Source organism: Microtus oregoni, unplaced genomic scaffold, assembly GCF_018167655.1.
Source record: "Microtus oregoni isolate MIOR12 unplaced genomic scaffold, Mior012 000100F_ref0000014, whole genome shotgun sequence".
NCBI lineage: Eukaryota > Metazoa > Chordata > Mammalia > Rodentia > Cricetidae > Microtus > Microtus oregoni.
In genome coordinates this window covers 2,233,716-2,256,009 of record NW_024544713.1, presented here as the reverse complement: position 1 = coordinate 2,256,009, position 22,294 = coordinate 2,233,716, and the positions used below count along the sequence as shown (strand labels likewise).

The 22,294-nt window shown below is 35.9% G+C and overlaps 1 protein-coding gene across 1 annotated transcript in view; it reads right to left on the bottom strand.

Moving 5' to 3' along the window:
- Positions 1-22,294, bottom strand: part of LOC121443108 (heat shock factor protein 3-like) — a 46,501-nt gene that overhangs the window by 23,159 nt on the left and 1,048 nt on the right. Inside the window, exon 2 of the mRNA XM_041644788.1 lies at positions 14,383-14,491. Coding sequence (XP_041500722.1) covers positions 14,383-14,491 — 109 coding nt within the window. The remainder of the gene's footprint in view (positions 1-14,382; positions 14,492-22,294) is intronic.

Genomic DNA, 22,294 nt, shown 5'->3' with positions numbered 1-22,294 from the left:
TCATGAAACCAAAAAGCTTCTGTAAGGCAAAGAACACCATCAAAAGGACAAAACACCTGCCTATATAAAGGGAAAGTTTTTTTTTCAATTCCACATCCAATAGAGGTCTAATATTCAAAATATATAAAGAAGCCTAGGCAGTTTGGACGTTCACCTTATTAGACCTTGATGGAGGTGGGCAGTCCTTGGACTTCCTACAGGTCAGGGAACCCTGATTGCTTTTCGAGCTGATGAGGGAGGGGGACTTGATTGGGGGAGGGGGAGGGAAATGGGAGGTGGTGGCGGGGAGGAGGCAGAAATCCTTAATAAATAAATAAATTAAAAAAAAACAAAAAAACAAAATATATAAAGAATTCAAGAAAATAGGTATCAAAAAAGAAAATAGTCCAATTAAAAGGTGGGAACAGATCTAAATAGAAAATTATCAATAGAGCACTCTCAAATGGCTGTGGAACACTTAAAGACATCTTCAACATACTTAGCAAGCAGGGAATGCATATCTAACCTACTTTGAGATCCTATCTTACAACTCTCAGAATGACTAAGATCAATAATACAACTGATAGCTCATGCTGGTGAGGATGTGAAATAAGCCGAACACTTTTCCATTGCTGGTGGGAGTACAAACTTACACAACCACTTTGGAAATCAATGGACTTCAAGATCAAGCTATACAACCCTTGTATATATACACCTGAAGGACACTTGATTTTACTAAAGGGACACTTGCTCAACTATGTTCATTGTTGCTCTATTCATAATAGCCAGAAACTGGAAGCAAGCTAGATGTTCTTCAACAGAAGAGTGGATAAAGAAAATGTGGTACATTTATACAATGGAGTAATTTTAGCTGATAAAGAATGATATCATAAAATTTGCAGGCAAATGGATATAACTAGGAAAAAATAATTTTGTGTGAGGCAATCCAGGCAAAGAAAAATAATATTGTATGTAGTCACTTATATGTGGATAATAGCCATTAAATAAATGATAACTGAGCTACAATCTATAGACCCGGAGAAGTTAGGTATAAAAAAAGGTGTAGGCCATGGATTCTGGGAGGGGAAAACAGAATAAATTTTGTGGGAGGACTGGGGATGGGGAAGTGGAATGGAATGTTTATGTGGGAGTGTAAGGGGAGATAAAGTTGAGGGAGGGGATGCAGGGAGAGACAGCTAGAACTGAGGGGCATTTGAGGGAATGTGTGGAAGCGCAGTGCTGTGGAAGCTTTCTAAAATATGAAGGTGATCCTAATGAAGGATCCAAATAATGAGAGAGATAAAAGCCCAACTGGCTATCTCTTGTCACCAAATGAAACTTCCAGTATTGAGACTTGTTTACACCCAAATGAGTTGTGAGCCAAAGGGGTTCAATGGAAATCCCCCCCCCCAAAACCCCAGAATATTGCCAAGATCATAGGTTGCTCTCTACAAACTGATGGCAGGAATCCATTGCTGAAGACAACACCCATACAACTCTGTATGGCAAAGGACACCATCAAAAGGACAAAATACCTGCCTACATAAATGCAAAGGGTTTTTTCCACTATGGAAACATTTTGGTGACATAGAGCTGGTGTCCACCTAGAGCCTTCACCCAGTTGCAAAACCTGGAAGAGTTTTCAGCCTGAAAGAGGCTGAAAGAGTATGCCCATGCATGGGAGGAGGAGAGGGAGAAGAAAGTACAACCAAGATGTATTATATGAGAAAAGTATATATTTTTAATAAGAGGGGAAATACATAAATAAGTAAATAAACATATTTCTTAAAAAAGGAAGAAAAACAAAAAGATCTGGAGATGTGCCAAACTAGGTTATATATTCCCAAGCAATAAACATCCTAACCAAATTTATATATATATATATATATATATATATATATATATACTAAATATCTGAATAAAGACTTCTCAAAAGAACAGTGTGTGTGTGTGCGTGTGTGTGTGTGTGTGTGTGTGTGTGTGTGTGTAAAAGACCCTGGATAAGCAAAGAAATCTTGAGAAAAAAAGAATAATGCTGGAATGGCTATCATATCTCTTCTCATGTGATACTTCAGAGACATGGTAGTTAAATCAGCATAGCACTGGCAGAAAATTGGGCCAATGGAATAGAACTGAAGACCCAGATTCATGTCCATGCAATTATTACTTCCTGATTTTCTACAAAATTGCCAAAAATGCTCAGATACTTCAACAAATGATCTATAGAATGAAATCAGACCAATTTCTAGCACCCTACACAAAAGTCAACTTGAAGCAGATCAAAGACAGTGTGGAGCCTGAATCCTTACAGTGCTAGAAAAGTTAGCATGTACTCTAAATAGAGCTTCATTCTTTAAACAGTATTTTACAGATTAAATAAAACCGCAGTCAAATTTCCCATAAATTAATATCAACAATAGACTAATAGAACATGGTGAAAATGAAAAGCTTCTTTATATGTTGATTTTGTATCCAGAAACTTTGTGGAAAGTGCAGTAAGTTCTAGAAATTTTCTGGCGGAGTCCTTGGCATCTTTTATAGCATCACATCATCTCCCAGTGATAATTTGACTGCTTCTTTTCCTATTTGTATTCTTTTGTTAAAATTCTATTGTTTTCTGCTCTAGCTAGAACGTTGAGCACTATGTTAAATAGGAGTAAAGACAGTTAGCAGTCTTTTGTTCCTGATTTTAATAATATTGGTTCAAGTTTTTCTCCATTTAAAGGTGATGTTGACTGTGCACTTGTCATATATGGATTTTAATATTTTGAGGAATGTTCCCTCTGATTCGAATTCCTCTAGCAACTTCACTATGAAAAGGATGTTGGATTTTTGTCAAAGACCTTTCTGTTCTCTATTGAGGTAAGCATGAGATTTTTGTCTTTAACACATTTATCAATTTAAATATATTCTGTAATGTTAGGAAATATTCTATAGATGTCTGCTAGAACCATTTGGTCTCTGACATTTAACTCTGATATTTTCCTGTTTGTTTGTTTTTTCTTTTCTTTCTGCTGGATTTCCTGTCCATTCTTGACAGTATGATTTCAAAGTAATTTACTCTTACCAACCTGATATTATCTGTAATTTAGTATCTAGCAGTGTTTTTCTTTGTTCTGAAGTATTCCATCCAATAATCTTTGTAAGGCTTGTATAGTTGTCATAAATGCTTTGAGTCTGTTTTAATCATGGAATTTTTTCATTCCTTATCAATTATGACTGATAATTTAGCTGAGTAAAGTTATCTGCTGGAAATGTATCCCATACAAGGACTTCTTAGGTGTTTATAGAGAGTTCTGAGGTGGGTGATGATCTTGGCAACTTTCTTTTTTTAATTGATTTTATTAAGCTATACATTTTTCTCTGCTCCCCTACCTGCCTCTTCCCTCCCCCCTTCAACCCTCTCCCATGGTCCCAATGCACACCCAATTTACTCAGGAGATCTTGTCTTTTTTTTTTTTTTGCTTCCCATGTAGATTAGATCTATGTATGTCTCTTTTAGAGTCCTTATTGTTGTCTTGGTTCTCTGGGATTGTGATTTGTAGGCTGGTTTTCTTTGCTTTATGTTTAAAAACCATTTATGAGTGAGTAAATTTGATAATTGTCTTTCTGGGTCTGGGTTACCACATTCAATATTAAGTTTTCTAGCCCCATGCATTTTTCCAGCAAATTTCAAGATGCCATTATTTTTTTCTGCGGTGTAGTACTCCCCTGTGTAAATGTACCACATTTTCCTTATCTATTCTTTGGTCGAGGGGCATTTAGGTTGTTTCTAGGTTCTGGCAATGACAAACAATGCTGCTCTGAACATAGTTCAGCACATATCCTTGTGGCATGATTGAGCATCCTTTGGATATATACCCCAAAGTGGTATTACTGTGTCTTGAGGAAGGTTGTTTCCTAATTTTCTGAGAAATCGCCATATTGGTATCCAAAGAGGCTGTACCAGCTTACACTTCCACCAGCAATGCAGGAGTGTTCCCTTTACTTCACAATCTCTCCAGCGTAAGTTGTCATGAGTGTTTTTGATTTTGGCCATTGAGATTGATTTGGAATCTCAGAGTTGTTCTGATTTTGGGCAACTTTCTTGATTCCCACGGGTGAAGAGCTCAGAGGAGGAGCTCTGTTTTTCAGATAACGCAGGAAGTAGGAAGGAATGGGACCTAAATTGAGGTAAGACAATATGGAATCCCAAGCCACTTTATCTACTCTTACTTTTTGTAATGTTGCAATTCTTAGTTAAAACAATAAGACAAAAGAAGCAAATAAAAAACATAAATATGAAAAGAAAAGGTATACTTATCCCTACTTAAAGATAATATAATTCTATGCATGATGCACAGTAAATACTTCACCTAAAACTTGAACTGATGAACACTTTCAGCAAAATGGCAAGATACAAAATTAACCAAATGGTATAATTCTATATATAAGACACTGTAAACTTTCCACTCAAAACTGACCTGAGAAACACTTTTATCAAAATGGCATGATACCAAACTAACCCCCACATTGATAGTATTCTTACATACCTATAACAAATATGCTGAAAAAATAGGAAAGCAATCTCATTCACAATTGTTGCAAAGTCCTGCCCCAATTCTGAAGTAGACCTAATCAGAGAAATGAAAGACTTGTATAGCGAAAATTTGAAAATATTCAAGAGAATAGGAAGAAGACACTGAACGATGTAATTACTTTTCATACTCATGGATTAGGAGAATCAACACTGAAAATGACCATTGTACCAAATGCAATTCACAGAATACAATCCGAATCAAGATTCGATTATCAGGCTGGGCAGTGGTGGTGTATGCTTTTAATCCAAGCACTTGGGAGACAAATGCAGGAGGATCTCTGTGAGTTCAAGGCCAGCCTGGTCTACAAGAGCGAGTTCCAGGACAGGCTCCAAAGCTACAGAGAAGCCCTGTCTCGAAAACCAAAAAGAAAGCAAAAAAAAAAAATTCTATTATCATTCTTCACAGAAGTAGAAAAAGATTTTAAAATTCATTTTAGAACCTATAAGACCTTAGATACACAAAACAACATTGAGTAGAAGAGTAATGATAAGAACTGCTATACCTAATTTTAAGGACTATTACAGAGAAGCAGTAACAAATCCAACATAGTCCTGGGACAAAGACAAATCAATGGAAAATAATAGAAGAGCCAGATAGAAAATCACACAGCTACAGACACATGGTTAGACAACACTGATAACAAAAACAAAAGAAGGAAAGGTTATTTTATAAATGATGCTGGGGAAATTGGATAGATACACATAAACAAATGAATTTTATCTCTCATCTTGCACAACAAATCAACTTCAAATCAGTCAAAGACCTCAATGTGAAACCTTAAAGTCTGAAACTGCTAGAGGAAAAAGTAGGAAAAACACTACAAATCATAAGTAGAGGTAAGGGCTTTTGAATCGCATTCCAGTGACTCGGGAAATGAGGGGAAGGATAAAGTGAGGCCTCTTGAAGTCATAAAGCTTCTGCACAGCAAAAGAGCCATTCTTGAAGGGAAGACACAGCCTTCAGCATGAAAGAAAAGTTTTGCCAATAATGTATCTGAGCATTAATATACAGAATGTACAAATAATTTAAAAATCTAAAGAACAAGAAAACAACTATTCAAAAAAAGCTAGAAATGGAAGAGAGGGTTCTGGAAGAAGGAATTCAAATGGTCAATTAATTTTTTTAATGTTCATTATCTTTAGCAATCGGAATTAAAGTTACTCTAAAATTTCCTCTAACCATAGTCAGAATAGTTATTATCAAAAACAAAACAAAACAAATGACAACAAGTTTTGGTGACTGTGTAAGGAAAGAGGAACTCTAAATCACTGTCAGTAGGTATATAAACTGATATAGTCATTGTATAAATTAGTGTGGATTTTTTTTTCAGGAAAACTAGCAGTAAATTACATATAATACAGCTAGATGATTCTTGCTAATATACTCAAAGGACTCTACATCTTAACAGAAAGATTTCTGCATACCCATTTTAACAACTGTTCTATTCATAATAGGAAAAATTAAATCAGTCTAAATGTCCCTCAACTCTTTAGTAGACAGCATATATATATATATATGTATATATATACATAAATTTTATTTATCCAAAAGAAAAATGAATTATAGATTCTGAAAACAAATGAACAGAACTAGAAAATATTATATGAAGACTGATAACTCAAGCTGAGAAGATAAACACCACACTTTCTTTTTCATATGGAACCCAGGTTCTACATTTTATACATTGTTATTTATATGGGAGTGAGAGGAGAAAAAAAGTCTTGCAAAAGGAGAGTGAAGAGGGTAATAGAATACATCCTCAGTTAAGAGCATAGCCATAATGTCTATGAAGTAATATACTTAAACACAGATTACTATAAATCCATGCTTAATAAATAGCAGAAAATTGTCCAAGTATATTTAAAAGTAAACATTTATTTCAAGAATTTCTTTCTGAAGGATTATTTACCTATCATGTGATGAGAAGTATAACTTTAATTTCCAATTTCTACATCCCCTATTAAAGCAAATAACATAAAACTAATAAAATGAGGGCTATTTTTCTCATCAAAATGCCACATTTTTACAAGAAAGATACAATTCCTTTCCATTTGGAATATACTTACAAGGAAGTTAACATGCTCTCTGGGCATTTAAAGCTATAACTTTAAATATTCTTATCAAGTATCCATTTGCAAACATTTAATGAACATCATTTAATCAAACATAGCTGGTTTGCCAAGTTATGTGGAGTATTTACAAGTCAATAAGATGAGATTCTTGTTTGTAAGAAAGATAACAGAGTAGGAAATATAAATGCATTCAGTTACTACAGTACAACAAAGTTAAATACTAGTACTTGGGAACATATAGGAGACAACAATTAATTATGTCTAGATGGTGATGTCAAGTGTATTTAGAGTAAAACCGACAAAATGAAGACAGCCAGTGTTGTCTATGTTGAAAATTAATTCATAGCAAGAATAAAAATACTTGTATATGAATGCAGGTAGAAAGAATTCAAATATGAACCTACATGAGTGACGACATATATCAGACTCTACATATGTGATTATGCAACTATCTTCATAGAGAGAATCTTAATATTTGCCGAGGAGGGTGACCACATAGAGACAGGCTCTGCATCTACATCCATGCAAGTGAGAACATACAGAAAAATCTTGACCTGAGCCAAGACCAGTGAGCACAGACGGATTTTGCATGTATAGTCAAGTGAGTGACCACTTAGAAATAGATGTTGTGAAACTGCCCAGTTGTCTTTCCATTACTGTCTTAATGTTTTATGTTTATTTATCATGTATGTTCATGTATTCCATATTATATATGTGGAGGTCAGAAGATCGCTGGCAGAAGTTCTCGCTTTCTACCATGTGGGTTCCAGGAACTAAACTCAGGTCATCAGGCTTTGGGGCAATTAGTTTTATTCACTGAACCACATCACTTTGCCTGCCTTCACTTTTAATACTTACCTATAATGTAACTTCAATTTTGTGAACTAGCTTTGTCCTGTCCTGCTCTCTCTCTTCCTCCAACCTCCCTTTCTTTCTGTTCTTTCCTCCCACTCTCTTTTCTTTTTTCTCCCCTTCTCTTCTTTTTTCTCCTTGTTTTTCTTCTCTTCCTCTTTTTTCATAAAGATTTGTTTATTTTTAATTTTGTGTATGAGTATCTTGTTCACATGTAGGCTTATCTTCCATGTATGTGCAGTGCCCAAGGATGCCAGAAGAGGAAGTCAGAATCCCCTGAAACTGGGATTAGAAACAGTTATCAGCCACCCTGTCGATGCAAGGAACCAAATATGGATTGTCTAGATGAACAGTCAGTGCTTAACGACTGTTAGGCCAATTTTCCAGCAACCTCAATCTCTTTCTTTTTTGTTTGATTTCTTGCTTTTCTTTAGGGCTATCTTTGAGGCTGAGGGCATCTTTATTCCCTGGCCTCTCAAGACCTGGCATTGTTTTAGGTCATCTTCATTTCTCTTCCTTTCTGTTTTGATTGTATCTTCAGGCAGTGTTTCTTGATGTGCTACCATTCTTTGGTCATTTCTATTTACATTTTTCCCTTCTACTCTTTTTCTTTGTCTGTTGCTGAGTTTCTGTGGTACTGCAGTCCCTCCATCTGAGAGCTCAGATAACCTGATACCAGCATTTCTGTCTGAGTTTGTGTGTCTACCTGCTTGTCTTTATTACTCTACTAGCTCAGTCAAGTCCATTCATGGAGTGAGGCTGGGCATGGCAGAAAAACAACTCTGATGAACAGATACTAGGAAGAGAAAAGCATTTGGGGGAGGAAAGCATTTGATGTGAATAAAGTATGATTAAGAAAGTCATTGATAAAAGAGAGCGTATGGCAATCCTACACAAAGTGTGGCCCAGGGACTGTTCTTAGCTTGCAGTCATTTTACTATTAATTGGCTATGTACCTTTTAAAAGTCTATAATAAATGCTAATCTCTGGGCTGAATATGTTCTCTCCAAGAGCCAAAACCCTTCTGTCAAAAAAAAAAAAAACCCTAACGTCAGACTTGAGGAGCTCTCTTTTGAGTTGTTTTTGAGGGTTGTCCAGAGGCTTCCAAAATGTTACAGGCTATTACTATTGCACTTGGTCATCTCCTATCTGTGGAAGATAATTCTCTATTTCTGAATACCCCATGAACTTCAGGCCCAGAGAGCTTTGATTTGCAACTAACCCGAATGCCTAAGAGAGGTCTGAGGACTGGCTTCCATTGTACCAGAAGGTGAGATGGAAGCTTCTAAAACAGGGAAGCAGCCAATAGTTGTATCCAGCTAAGAGATCTATTTATTATTAAAAAAAACAGAATGGCATGTTAACTCTATGGGTACAGTAGTGGCATGCATATCTCGGCACTAACCAACAGCTTTCTAAGTGGACAAAAAACCCTCTCAACAAGAGGAAAATTGTGCCTGCTACTGGAAATATAGCAAACTAACCAGAGCTAGTGAAGTCATGGATCTTGAAGGAAAACCAATAATCACCACTCTACTAAACCAAAATAATTCCTAATTACATTCTAAATGTTTGTCCTTATTCCCTCAGAAAAGTGTAGTTCCCACTCCTCATCAAGGGAAGTTCTCTTTGCAACAGCTGGAAACCATTATGGAAAACCACAACCAATCAAAAAACAGACTTATGGAGAGCATTCCTAACTGACATATCTGTAAAACACTCTTGAACCCAAGTCTCAGAGAACATTAGAGAAAAGTGGCAGAAATACTGTGGAAAAATTAGAAAAAAAAAAACCAGAATTTTCTGTGAAGATTGTGTTTCCTCGTAATGTCGGAAACTACTCCCATATTGTCAGCTACATTACCACTCAAAGTTGAGCTAAATAAGGTTAGCAACAATAGACTTTCTAATGTAGATGGAGGAAAGCCCCAAAAGCTTCAAGCCTACACAAAGAACTACAGACAACCAAAGAGTGTTGAGAACAGGAGAGATACTCACTGCCAGGGAAGAACATGTCAGTTGATTATCCAATAGCACATAATTAGCCCTGAAGAAATATATCCGAATACACATATATTCATATATATGTTTTATATATTGAATTATGGATATGAATGTTATAAATATAACATATAGACTGAGCAGTTATTTAGGAATATATGTAGAAACATATATGTATATAACAATTAATGCAAAAAAGAGGCCATAAATTTGAAAGAAAGAGAGGCTGAGTATAGGAAAGTTTGAAGGGAGGAAAAGGAAGGGGGAAATGATGTAATTATAATTTCAAAATAGTTTTAAAAATTAAAAAAAGAAATAAAATGTCCAATAAACACTTTTAAAGTATTCAACATCCTTAGCTATCAGAGAAATGAGAATTAAAATGATTTTAAGTTTCTGTCTCATCAGACAGACAGAATGGCCATCATCAGCAATAACAATAAGTGATCATGTGGATGTGGTGGAAAGGGAGAACTTATCCACTGTTGTTGGGAGTGTGGTGGAAACTACTGTAGCCACTTTGAAAATCTGGCTGATGATTTCTCAAAAATAAATAAAGTCAGGGGCTCACAGAGACTGAAGCGACAATCACAGTACCTGCATGGGTTTGTGCTAGGTCCTCTGTATATATGTGTAGCTTGGTGATCTTATGGGACTCCTAGAAGCGGAAGTGGGAGATGTCTCTGACTTTTGCCTGTTCATAAGACCCTTTCCTACTACTGGGTTGCCTCATCCAGCCTTGATATGAGGGTATGTGCCTAGTATAATTGCATCTTGACATGCCATGTTCAGTTAATATCCCTGGGAGGCCTGCTCTTTTCTGAAGAGAAATGGAGAAGAAGTGACTCTAGGGGAGAGGGGAGGTGGAGGAGGGAAACTGGGAGGAAGGATGGAGGTGAAACTGTGGTCAGGATGTATTGTATGAGAGAAGAATAAAAACTAAAAACAAAAACTCTAAAATTAGATTTACCATATGATTCAGCTATATCACTACTGGGTATATACTGAAATACTCTGTACCTTACTACCAGGATACTTATACAACTATCTTCACTGCTATTTTAATTATAATAATTTATTTTTAATTATTAATTAGGAAATGTATATGGAATCAAGCTAGGTGTCCATCAACTGATGAATGGGTAAAAAATAACATTATATATATATATATATATATATATATATATATATATATATATATATACACACACACAATAGAATTTCTCCACTACAAAGAAAAATAAAACAAAACTTGCAGGTGAATGGGGAAGACTGGACTGCATTCTACTGCGTGAAATCATTCAGTCTCAGAAAGAGAAATACCACAGATCCTCATATGTGGATCCCAGCTTAGTAAAATATAGGGAAAATGAAAGTAAAGGAGAATATTGGAGGCAAAAATATTCTAAGAAAAAAGTGGCATGGAGAAATTGAGAAAATGGGATGGGGGAAGGATCAAGCAACATAAAATGTATATGGAAAAACTATATGGAAACTATGATCCTGCATAAAAATGAAAAATGTAATAAGAGGCTACAGCCTGAACACATAAGTTCTAAAAAAATGTTAGGGTGAAGCTGAGGGTTAAAGACTTAAGTGGGAATAGGGGTAGAGATGGGGAAAAAGAGGGAGTGGAGGGAAGGTCAGCCAAATCTACATATGTATGAAGCCTTATAAAACCCCAACAATTTGAAAGCTAATTAAAAACATTATTTTGTAAAAGAATATAAACAGAGTTACCCTTCATGAGTGGACAATGCTGCTGCCAGAAAACATGGATTATTAAATGAAGACCTTAAGACCCAGCATAGTTTCCTTTCCTATGAATTATTGGTCTTGGAGAACCAGTGCCCCCCCAAACAACACAGACTATTGTCATCGATCTTGGCTGCCCACCATAACTAGATGTGAAGACCCTGCTGCTGAAGAAACCACACACTGTGGTTGTAGAACATAGGAAAAGCAGTCTCTGACCAGGACATTTTCTCTCTATGGGCTAGCTTTCACAGTTCCAGGAGGTGTTATCAGGTTGCTGGAGGAGAAAAGGCATGAATCACTTTAACCCAGGCCTGAACTCTGCATCTTACAAAACTGACATGTAAAACAAAATGTGCTTAGTTATGCATGACTATTATATGAGCAAACAACCTGGAAATTTGAGATCATTTCCATAGGAGGAAAGTCATGCCAGCATAAACCTAGTCAGCAGTTCATGTTTGGGGAGGTCACTGTCCCTATGGGAAAACTCTATTGTCATTTTGCTACGTGGTCATATTATCAAACTACTATCATCTAAATATTTCTATTTATACCTATATATTAATATTGCTTCAATTTGATCAGAGAATCTTCTTTTTCTTCTGCTGGTGGGAATGCAAGCTGGTACAACCCCTTCAGATATGAGTATGGTGATTTCTCAGAAAATTAGGAAACAACCTTCCTCAAGATCCAATAATACCACTTTGGGGTATATATCCAAAGGATGCTCAATCATGCCACAAGGACATGTGCTCAACTATGTTCAGAGCAGCATTGTTTGTTATAGCCAGAACCTGGAAATAACCTAAATGCCTCTAGACCAAAGAATAGATAAGGAAAATGTGGTATATTTACACAGGGGAGTACTATACAGCAGAAAAAAATGACATCTTGAATTTTGCAGGAAAATGGATGAAAATAGAAAACATCATTTTGAGTGAGGTAACCCGGACCCAAAAATACAATTATCACATGTACTCACTCATAGTTGGTTGTTAAAGCAAAGAAAACCAGCCTACAAACCACAATCCCAGAGAACTTAGGAAACAATGAGGACACTAAGAGAAACTTATATAGATCTAATCTACATGGGAAGTAGAAAAACACAGGATCTCCTGAGTAAATTGGGAGCATGGGGACCCTGGGGGAGGATTGAAGTGGGGAGGGGAGAGGCAGGTAGGGGAGTAGAGAAAAATGTAGAGCTCAATAAAAATCAATAAAAAATTACCACAAATCATGCAGATATTAAAATCAACAGGATATCATGAAAAAACATATTTAGCACTTAATTCAGCATTCCTGGGTAAATACATATTTTATTTATTGACACGCTGTTCATAAAAGCAAGGAAATAAATTCAACGTAGATTTCTATCAACACATGAATGGACAAAAAAACATGATATGTACATAATAAAATTTTACTCAGACATAAAAAAATAAAGTCTGCAGAAAAATAAGTAGAACTGGAAAATATTATTATTAATGAGGTAATTCAGGCTCTGAAAGCAAAATACTACATGTTCCCCCTATGAGTATTCGTCAATTTTGATTTTTTAAAATATGCATTGGAGAGAGTGAGGGTAGAGAAACTGCACGAGCTAATGAAAATAAAAAGACTTAAAAGAATAGTTTTCTTTTCTCAGTAAGTGTGAAAATAAATTATATCTGTAGTTAAAGTAAGATTGGTTAAATATTATTGTCGTAATGTTGAACAACGAGGAGAAAAATAGGGGAAAATAACTGCATGTATTAATTTTAGAGTTAAAAAGAAATCTTTATCTTTACTTCTTGCTATGCTTACAGCTGTGGTTGGTCCATGTTAAATATGTCAAGTGAAATAGCGTGTGCTATTAAGAAATACCAAGTTTTTGCACTTGTTTACCCTGGCTAATTTAGAGCACCACATTGTATACTACTTCTCTCATTTAGGCCTTGAAAGTAGGCGGTGATTGATCAATGAATGTCCCGAAGAGGAAGTCACTGGCTAATTACAAAGTGGATTCAGTATAGCCCTGGAAGCTTTTGTCCTAATTGTGACAAAGTCAGGAAGGACTAGCAATAACAATGTAAATATCAAGTCAGTCCCTCAGCGAAGTTTTACTACCAAAAAGAAATTTGATATTATTTTAAAAGTATTTTGTAACAATAGTACACAATTTTTACTATAATAGAGGTTTATTAAGAAAATCTGAGAGAAATAAAAACAGAAATAACTTTTTAAAGTGTCAAAAATGAAAATAACCTTAATGATGATATGACATAAAATAACACATTTTAAATATTTATAAAACTCTACATTAAAAATAATGAAGACAAAAACACTATTGTTTTCATATACAAACATTATTTGTCTGTACCTTTTGTATTTATAATTTCTCCATATTAGCAAAACAAAAACTTACGTTAAAAAATCAGGCCTATGGCACAGTATAATTATCATTTGTACTATGTAATACTTTCAGAATTTTAAAGATTAGAAATGGGAGAACTAAAGTATATTTAATGAAGGAACGAATTACCTAGCTGTACAATCTGGATCAAGCATACTTAATCCCTTTAGTCCCCATTCTTTAGCACCGGCACAGGAAGATTAAATTAGATAAATCTTTGGTCCCAGTCAGCTGCATGATTCTGAACTCAAAATTTTAAATCAGATCTTTCCAGAAAGGAAATTTTATGTTTGAAATCTTTAGTGGTTCAAAGGATAATGGCCACCATAAGCACATATATTTTAATATTTGGTCTCTAGTTGGTAAAACAGGTTAGCAGATGTGGCCTTTTGGGAAGAAGTGTGCCACTGGGATAGGCTTTGAGCTTGTGGCTGTGTTTCAAGATGTATGCTCTCAGCTACTGCTCCAGTGCTATGTTTTCCTGCTTGCTGCCCTGCGCTCTTACTCCCTAGAATTATAAGGCCAAATTACGTGCTTTCTTTTAAAAGTTGCCTTGGTCTTGGTGCTTTATCATATCAATAGAAAAGTAACTAAGGAAGAACTTCAGTCATAAGAAAGGCTATGCAGACTTTAAACAATATACTGCAGTAAGAGCTTTCACTCAACTTGGACTTCTAATTATTCATTGACAATAAAATAGATATTTTTGTGATAAAAGTTAATAATTGTACAATTAAATCATACTTACACATGTTGAGTTGTCGAATAAAGCTGGCTATTTTGTTATGCTTGAAGTATTTTGGTAGTATTTCATTAGAAAAGTTTTCTTCATTCATAATCTCAAAGCTCTGACCATCCTTGTAATAAAGGAAAACCAAAACATAGTCATTTATAGAAAAAAATAAGGTTTCACTCAAGCAATAATTCAAAATAATGTCACTTGATTCCCCAACTTGTGAAAATTTAAAGTCCAAATTAAATAATTCTTCACACTGGAGGTATAGCTCACTAGTTGAGTATGTTCATATCACGCACAAGACTCTGGTTTCAATCCTTTATCATGGAGGAAAATATATCATAAAGATACAGAATATTAGCAAAAGACATACCATGAGGCCAGGCGGTGGTGGCACACACCTTTAATCCAGGCACTTGGAAGGCAGAGGCGCGTGTATCTCTGTGAGTTCGAGGCCAACCTGGTCTACAAGAGCTAGTTCCAGGATAGGCCCCAAAGCTACAGAGAAACTCTGTCTCAACAAACCAAAAGAAAGAAAGAAGTACTATCAAGCAAAATGCAATGGATTGATCATGAAAGCATGTGTCCTCAAATCTCACAAATTAAACATAAACAGGCAAAATCAGATATGGTTTAGCATATCTGTAATCCCAGCATTTGGAAAGCAAAAGCAAGAAGACTGAGGGTTTAATTTCAGTCTAGATTATACAAGGAAACTTTCTCTCCACAGACTTGGAGACTCTCCACAGACAGTAATTCAAAGAATTAGTCCAGCTGCACGTGGTGGCCCATGCCTTTAATCTCAGAAATTGAGAGGCAGAGGCAGGTGCATCTCTGTGATCTCGAGGCCAGCCCAATCTACAAATTGAGTTTAGGACAGCCAGGACTATTACACAGAGAAATCCTGTTTGTAAAAACCAAAAAGGAAAAAAATAAAATAATTAGCTAATTGTAATGTTTAGTGTTAGTTGTCAACTTGACAAAATCCAGGAACTTTGGATGACTGTCCAGGCAGCCAGCTGTTTCTGTCATCTCTCACATTGTTTGGAAGTCACTTGCTTGCACTTTCTGCTTACTCAGTTAATAATATCTCCTTCTTGGGTCTCTGGGGGAGTTGAAGACTAGATAGATATAGTTTTCCTTGTTTATCTGATGCAGAAAGCAGGTTACGACAGAAAATAAAATAAGTACAAGACTTTGGACTCACCAAGATAGCATACATTTGGAGTATTTTCTCTGAATTTGTCAATGCAAATAGACTAGACATTGTTGATGCACTTCTTTGCTGTATTTATTGTATATAGTCATTGTACTTACTGTTCATAGTTTTTCTTATATTACTTACAGCCTTCTTTTTATTTTAGAAACAAATGGGAAATGTAGTGATATCCCATTTGTATTTTAGTAGATAAAGCTTTACTGAGAATCAGAAAAAAAACAGCTGAACTGTCTTACAGACCAGATAGTGGTGACACACACCTTTAATCCCAATGTCCACACTAGTTTGCCACAGAGACTGGGCGATAGTAGTGCATCCCTTCAATCCCAGTACTAGAGAGGAATATAAAACAGGAGGAGACACCTCTTGCACACAGTCGCAATCTGAGATTCCTGGAAGCAGGATTTCCAGGTAAGATTCACTGGCTGGTTGTTTTCTCTTTCTGACTTTCAGGTTGAACCCCAATTTCTGTCTCTGAGTTTTTATTAGACATGCTACATTAATCATAATGATATATTTCAAATGAAAAGGGCAAAATTTCAAAAGGCATAATAAATGACAGAGATATGTGATAATGATAATTATATAGATCAACGACAGACACCTAAATTCAACCCTTAGCATCAGTGCTCCTCGCAAATGATATTTAAACATACAAAACAATATTATTGCATAAATTGAAGAAAACAGTTATCAGCGGATAGCATTATAACTACTTGCTTTCTATAAAGTAGACTGCAACAAAAAGTATTTTAAAGTAGACAAAGGTGATAATATTGTTTTTGATAATATTCTTATATGCTGCTCATTCTCTTAAATTAGAAATTTAAACTTAAATGAAATTAGAAGAATGAACTAGCTTTAATGTCAGGGTTTTTAAAACTTGATTCCCTACTTCACCTAAGAATAAGAAAATAGGCCCTGCTCATCTATTATTTACCCATAGGATTCCACAGATATTTTAGTTCTTTAGAGGTTACATGGCTCCTTATAATCCCTCCAAACTACCAAGATTGTGTGTGTGTGGTGTATATGTATGTTCAAAGGTGCATGTTCCTGTATACACATTCATGTTCTTCTGGAACCCAGGGGAGGACATTAAGTGACTTACTTGATTTCTCTATCTACTCCTTTGACTCAAGGTTTCTTAATGAACCTGGTACTAGACAGGCTGCCAGAAATCTCCGGTGATTCTCCTGTCTTCAACAAATACAGAGACACACACAGGCACACACACACAGACACACACACACAGAGACACACACACACAGAGACACACACACAGAGACACACACACACACACATCCCAGACACATATTTCACGTGAATTTTGGGATCTGAACTTAGGTCCTCTGCTTGTGTAGCAAGTACTTTTACCCACTGAATCATTTCTCTGGCCCTGGAGCCCAGGATTTTAATTCATTCTATTCTAGTAATTAGTGGAGTCCCCGAGTCACTATAATGAAAGGTATGTGCATTTTAGAAGGATGGGGTTATCTTTAGTTGCTTTTGCTTCTCAAAACTATTCATAAACTAACTTATTGTAAAACCAGAACCCATACCACCTTAGCTTTTCAAAGAACGGACTGGTCTTCAGAGATTAATAAAGAATGTCAGAAAATATCTTCAAAATATCATATTATTCTATTTTTTGATCAACCCTCTGAGGAGATACAAAAAAATAACCCAATTAAAAGGAGTCAAAAAGTTTAAAATGTCATAGAGAAGAATATTAACTATAAACTGGATGAAAGGTTTCTTAATAATTAGAGGCTTGATAATGACACATAATGAAATGAAAGAAAATGTAGTGATGTATGTCTCAAGTTAAGCACATTGTTTATTTTGCTCCATCTTTGGATTTTTTTAAATTTATTTATTTATTAAGGATTTCTGCCTCTTCCCCGCCACCGCCTCCCTTTTCCCTCCCCCAATCAAGTCCCCCTCCCTCATCTGCTGGAAGAGCAATCAGGGTTCCCTGACCTGTGGGAAGTCCAAGGACCGCCCACCTCTATCCAGGTCTAGTAAGGTGAGCATCTAAACTGCCTAGGCTCCCACAAAGCCAGTACGTGCACTTCTTGAATTTTGCATACAAATGGATGGAAATAGAAAACACTATCCTGAGTGAGGTAAGCCAGACCCAAAAGGAGGAACATGGGATGCACTCACTCATATTTGGTTTCTAGCCATAAATAAAGGACATTGAGCTTATAATTCATGTTTCCAGAGAAGCTAAATAAGAAGGTGAATCCAAAGACAAACACATAGGCATCCTTCTGAATATTAACCATCTTTAGATTTTTGAGAATAAAATAGTGAGTACTGAAAATAACATACATATTAGAAAGATCACGGTGACATTGAACAGGAGTGGGGAAGGGACCAGCAAGAGGAGGCTTGGGAAATGGGGTAGGGCAATAAGAGAGGGGGTAAATAAGAATAAATTATAATGACACGTGGATGAAATATCATAATTAGACTCATTGCTTTGTATGATAACTTAAAAATAATTCAAATAGGAAACAGGTAATTGGCTTGGAGTATTATCACACACGTAATTTAGCATTCAGGAGGAGAATTGGGGGAGGATCACAAGTTTAAGAGCAATGTCTCTGTACAGTAAGATCCTACTGAGCAAAAACAGGGGTGTCTGGAGATTAGCTCAGTGGCAGGGGTTTGACCAGCAGCACAAGGCCCTAAGTTTGATTCCTAGCATTGGAAAAATTAGAAAATAATTATTTGCATTGTGTTATCAGAACTAAAATCAAAAGAGAAAACATTCATACTAATTTCTTTTCTACAGAAGAGGAGAAAATAGAATCTAATCAGGAGGCTGCTAACACCATACTAAATATCATCTACAGAATAGATGGGCACTGTGGTTTTCTAAAAATGATAAAAGTGCAACTTGGCAGACAAACCTACTAATCTTTAAGTCTGATACTACAAAAGGACTTTGGGCTCATTATCATCTTGCCCAGTAATTTAATAACTAGCTGAGGTAGTGATATTTTATTTGTATTAAATAAGGCTTGCCTGAAGTTCAGAAAGTAAAACAACCACACTGATCAGCCTTATAGTCCAGGCAGTGGTGACACACACCTTTAATCCTAGTAGCCACACTAGTTTGCCACAGAAACAGGGCCATAGTGGTGCATGCCTTTAATCTCAGCACTAGAGAGGAATATAAGACAGGAGGAGACAAGATTCACACAGTCTCATTCTGAGATTCCTGGAGGCAGGATCACCATTTCAGATTGAGGTAGAGGCAAGAGCCAGTGGCTGGCTGTTTTGCTTTTCTAATCTTCAGGTTGAACCCCAATTTCTGTCCCTAGGCTTTTATTCATTGTGCTACAAGATTAGACTTATAACTTATACATGATGGATAGAATTGATCTTTTCAGATAAGAAAAAATGAACTGCAAGTACAATAGCTAATTTTACTGAGTGAACACACATCTGGAGACACTGCTTTCTTTACTGGGGAATTTTCTCACGAATATGTGAGCTATAACAATGTTAGAATTAAAGGTAATAACATAGCAATATGGACTACTGAATCAAAAAAAATGAGATACACACATATATGAATATATATATGTATTTAGTAGTCTATAGTGCTATTTTATTAGCACAATGTAAACTATTAATACATATTTATATATCAGTACATTCTATATATGTCAACATATATCAAGAAATATTAGTTTATGTGTGCATGTGGGTATGGGTGTTTCTTTTCAGTGACTGTGATAAAGCACTATGACCAAGATAACTTACAAAAGGGAGAATTTATTAGGGCCTAAGAGAGATCATCAGGGCAGGGAGGCATAGAAGCTGGAGCAGGATGCAAAGAGATAACACCCTCAACCATAAGCATGGTTCACAGAGAATGTGAGAGAATTGGAAGTGGGTAAGATTATAAAACCTCCAAGCCTGTCTCTAATGACATACTTCCTCCAGGAATGCTGAGTCTCCTAAACTGTTGCCAACAGTGACACCACCTGAAAACCAAATGTTCAAATACTCCAGCCTATGGGGGGGTCTCTCATTCAAACAATCACATATGTCAAATACTCCAGCCTATGGGGGGGTCTCTCATTCAAACAATCACATATGTTGAGTATACAGGAAAGGCTAATACTTCCACAAAAGGCATTCTCACACAGCACAGTTAATAAGAATTGCTCCAGCACTGAAATGGGTTTGCTGTTAGAAAAGATATCTTCTGAATGTTCTCATAGGACACTGTGCAAGCAACTGAGATTTGGAACTGAATCCAAGTGTTAGTGAAACAGGGTGACTTGCATTTAAACATGATTCCACATTGGGCACTGACTGAACGAACATAGATTGATAATTTACACAAGATAAAAATGTTCTTAAATTGTGGTGGTAAATGTACCACTTTAAAAACATGTTTGAAAAACTTTGAATTACATTCTTTGAGTGAAATGAACAACACGTCTTAGTAAAACTGTTATTTAAAAACTGATTCTAACTCAGTGTTGCTAGGATGTAGGAGAAGTCTCATTTTTTTCTGTTTCATACTTCTATATCCATTATCAAAAATAATATTTGGAGCTAGAAACCAGCTCAGCAGTTAAGAGCAGGTACTGTTTCTTGAAGAGAATCCAAGTATGTTTCTCAGCATCCACATCAGGCAGTTATGACCACCTGCAATTCCTGTTTCAGGGGACTGAAACCTTCTTCTGGCCTCCATGGGAACTCAACTCATATTCACATGGTACACAGACATACACAGACATACAGGCACACACACACACAGATCACATACATATAATTCAAAAAATAAAGTACAATAGATTAAAAAATATCACTGCTCAAGCGTCCACTATCCTAATTGAAGAATTACAGTATATATATATATATATATATATATATATATATATATATATATCATCTTCAAAATCCATAAATGTTTTTCTGGTCCAATGTGCAATGGCCTGATAAAATCACTGTCACAAACAAGTTTTATATATTTTCAATATTCAAAAAAGAGTTTCCGTTCTATACATAAACAAGCAAATATTCTGGTTTGTACCATTGCGTGTAAGAGTACATTTTTGCTTAATTAAAGAGCATGATACACAAAATACTGTGACATTTTTTAATGACATTATTTTGCTGTACTAACCTCTAACCTCTGATAATTACCATATTTTAACTTCTTTGCTTTTCTGTTTGAGAGCGTTAGTGGTTTTGACTTCCGTTTTTCATTTGCTTTTTCCTTATAAAACTTTGGTGAAGGAGATTTCACTTTACCAAGTCAGAATGGTTAAGATCAAGAAAATCACTGACAACAAATGCTGATTAGAATGTGTGTGGGGGGGTCACACATCATTCACTACTGATGGGATTGAAAACTGCTGCAGTCACTCTCAAATCAGTGGAGAGAATCTTCAAACTCTTTTAAAAGAAAAAGTTACCTTACGACCCAGTTATACCGCTGTTCCACATCTGCCAAAGGCCTAGACATCTCACTACTCCAGCAGACACTTGCCCAGCCACCTTCATGGCTCACTACTCACAATAACTAGGAAAAGGAAATAACTAAAATGTCCCTCACCTGAGGGATGAATGGCAGAAATGGGGAGCAAATATTCATTATTCAGCTACAAAGAAAAATGGATTCATGAAATTTTCAGGTTAATATGTGGAATTAAAAGAGTACACTAAGTGAGGTAATCCAGACCCAGACAGATAAATGCTGAATGTTTTTTATTTGTGGTGCTTAGTTCTTAACTTCAAGTATATGTGAGTATATCACTTCTGGTAACCACAAATACTAAGAAAGTAAAAAAGGACCTGTGGGCGTGGGTGGGGTAGACAGCGTGGAGCTCAAGGGAAAGGAATAGTAGGATATGGGTGCTATGAAAGGAAAAACGGGGGGAAGCAGTGAATCTTGATTCTGGAGGGGAAAATTAAGGACAGCACAAGAGATGGTGGGAGGACAAAAAGAAACACTAAATATGTCTGAAAAGGCCATGAGGAACTAAACTATTTTGTGATTACTTAAAATTAGATAATGCATATAAGTGTATTATGATATATATATATATATATATATATACACAAATAGTTTAATTGAAATTATGTCACTTGGAATGATAGTCTTCCCCCAAAGCCAGAGACTATCTAGCAATACTCTAGCACCAGGCATGGGAAACCGCTTTCAAAGTTGTCGTTAGGAGAAATCCAAGTGGCTCTCAAAAGAATATAGTTATTGCTGTTGCTTTTGATTGCCTCGCAGAGGTTGAAGATACACCCCTACTGCTGACAACCACAGACATTTAGGACACAAGACTCAGAATATTTGAGCTGAATCGAACCTGAAAACCTCCTTCTTTTAGTCTGACTTCCATAATACAAGAAAGTACTATGTAATTTGCCAAGGGAAGGAAGCAGTCCATAGTCCTACCCAGATATAAAGACTCTAATCACAGCAATGAGAAGCATATATTCCATGGAAACAGCACCTGTGAGCTTTGAATGATTTCTTAATCATGAAAATCCGCAGTAAGGCTCAGTGCGATACAAAGATTGATTCTAAACTCTTGGAATAAATTAAACAATTTAATTAATTAATAAGATATTATCACTATTTTTGTGGTTTTTGGTGATGCGCCCAGAGCCTTTCATATAAGTACCACCGACCTGCATCCCAGCTCTAATTTCTTTAAA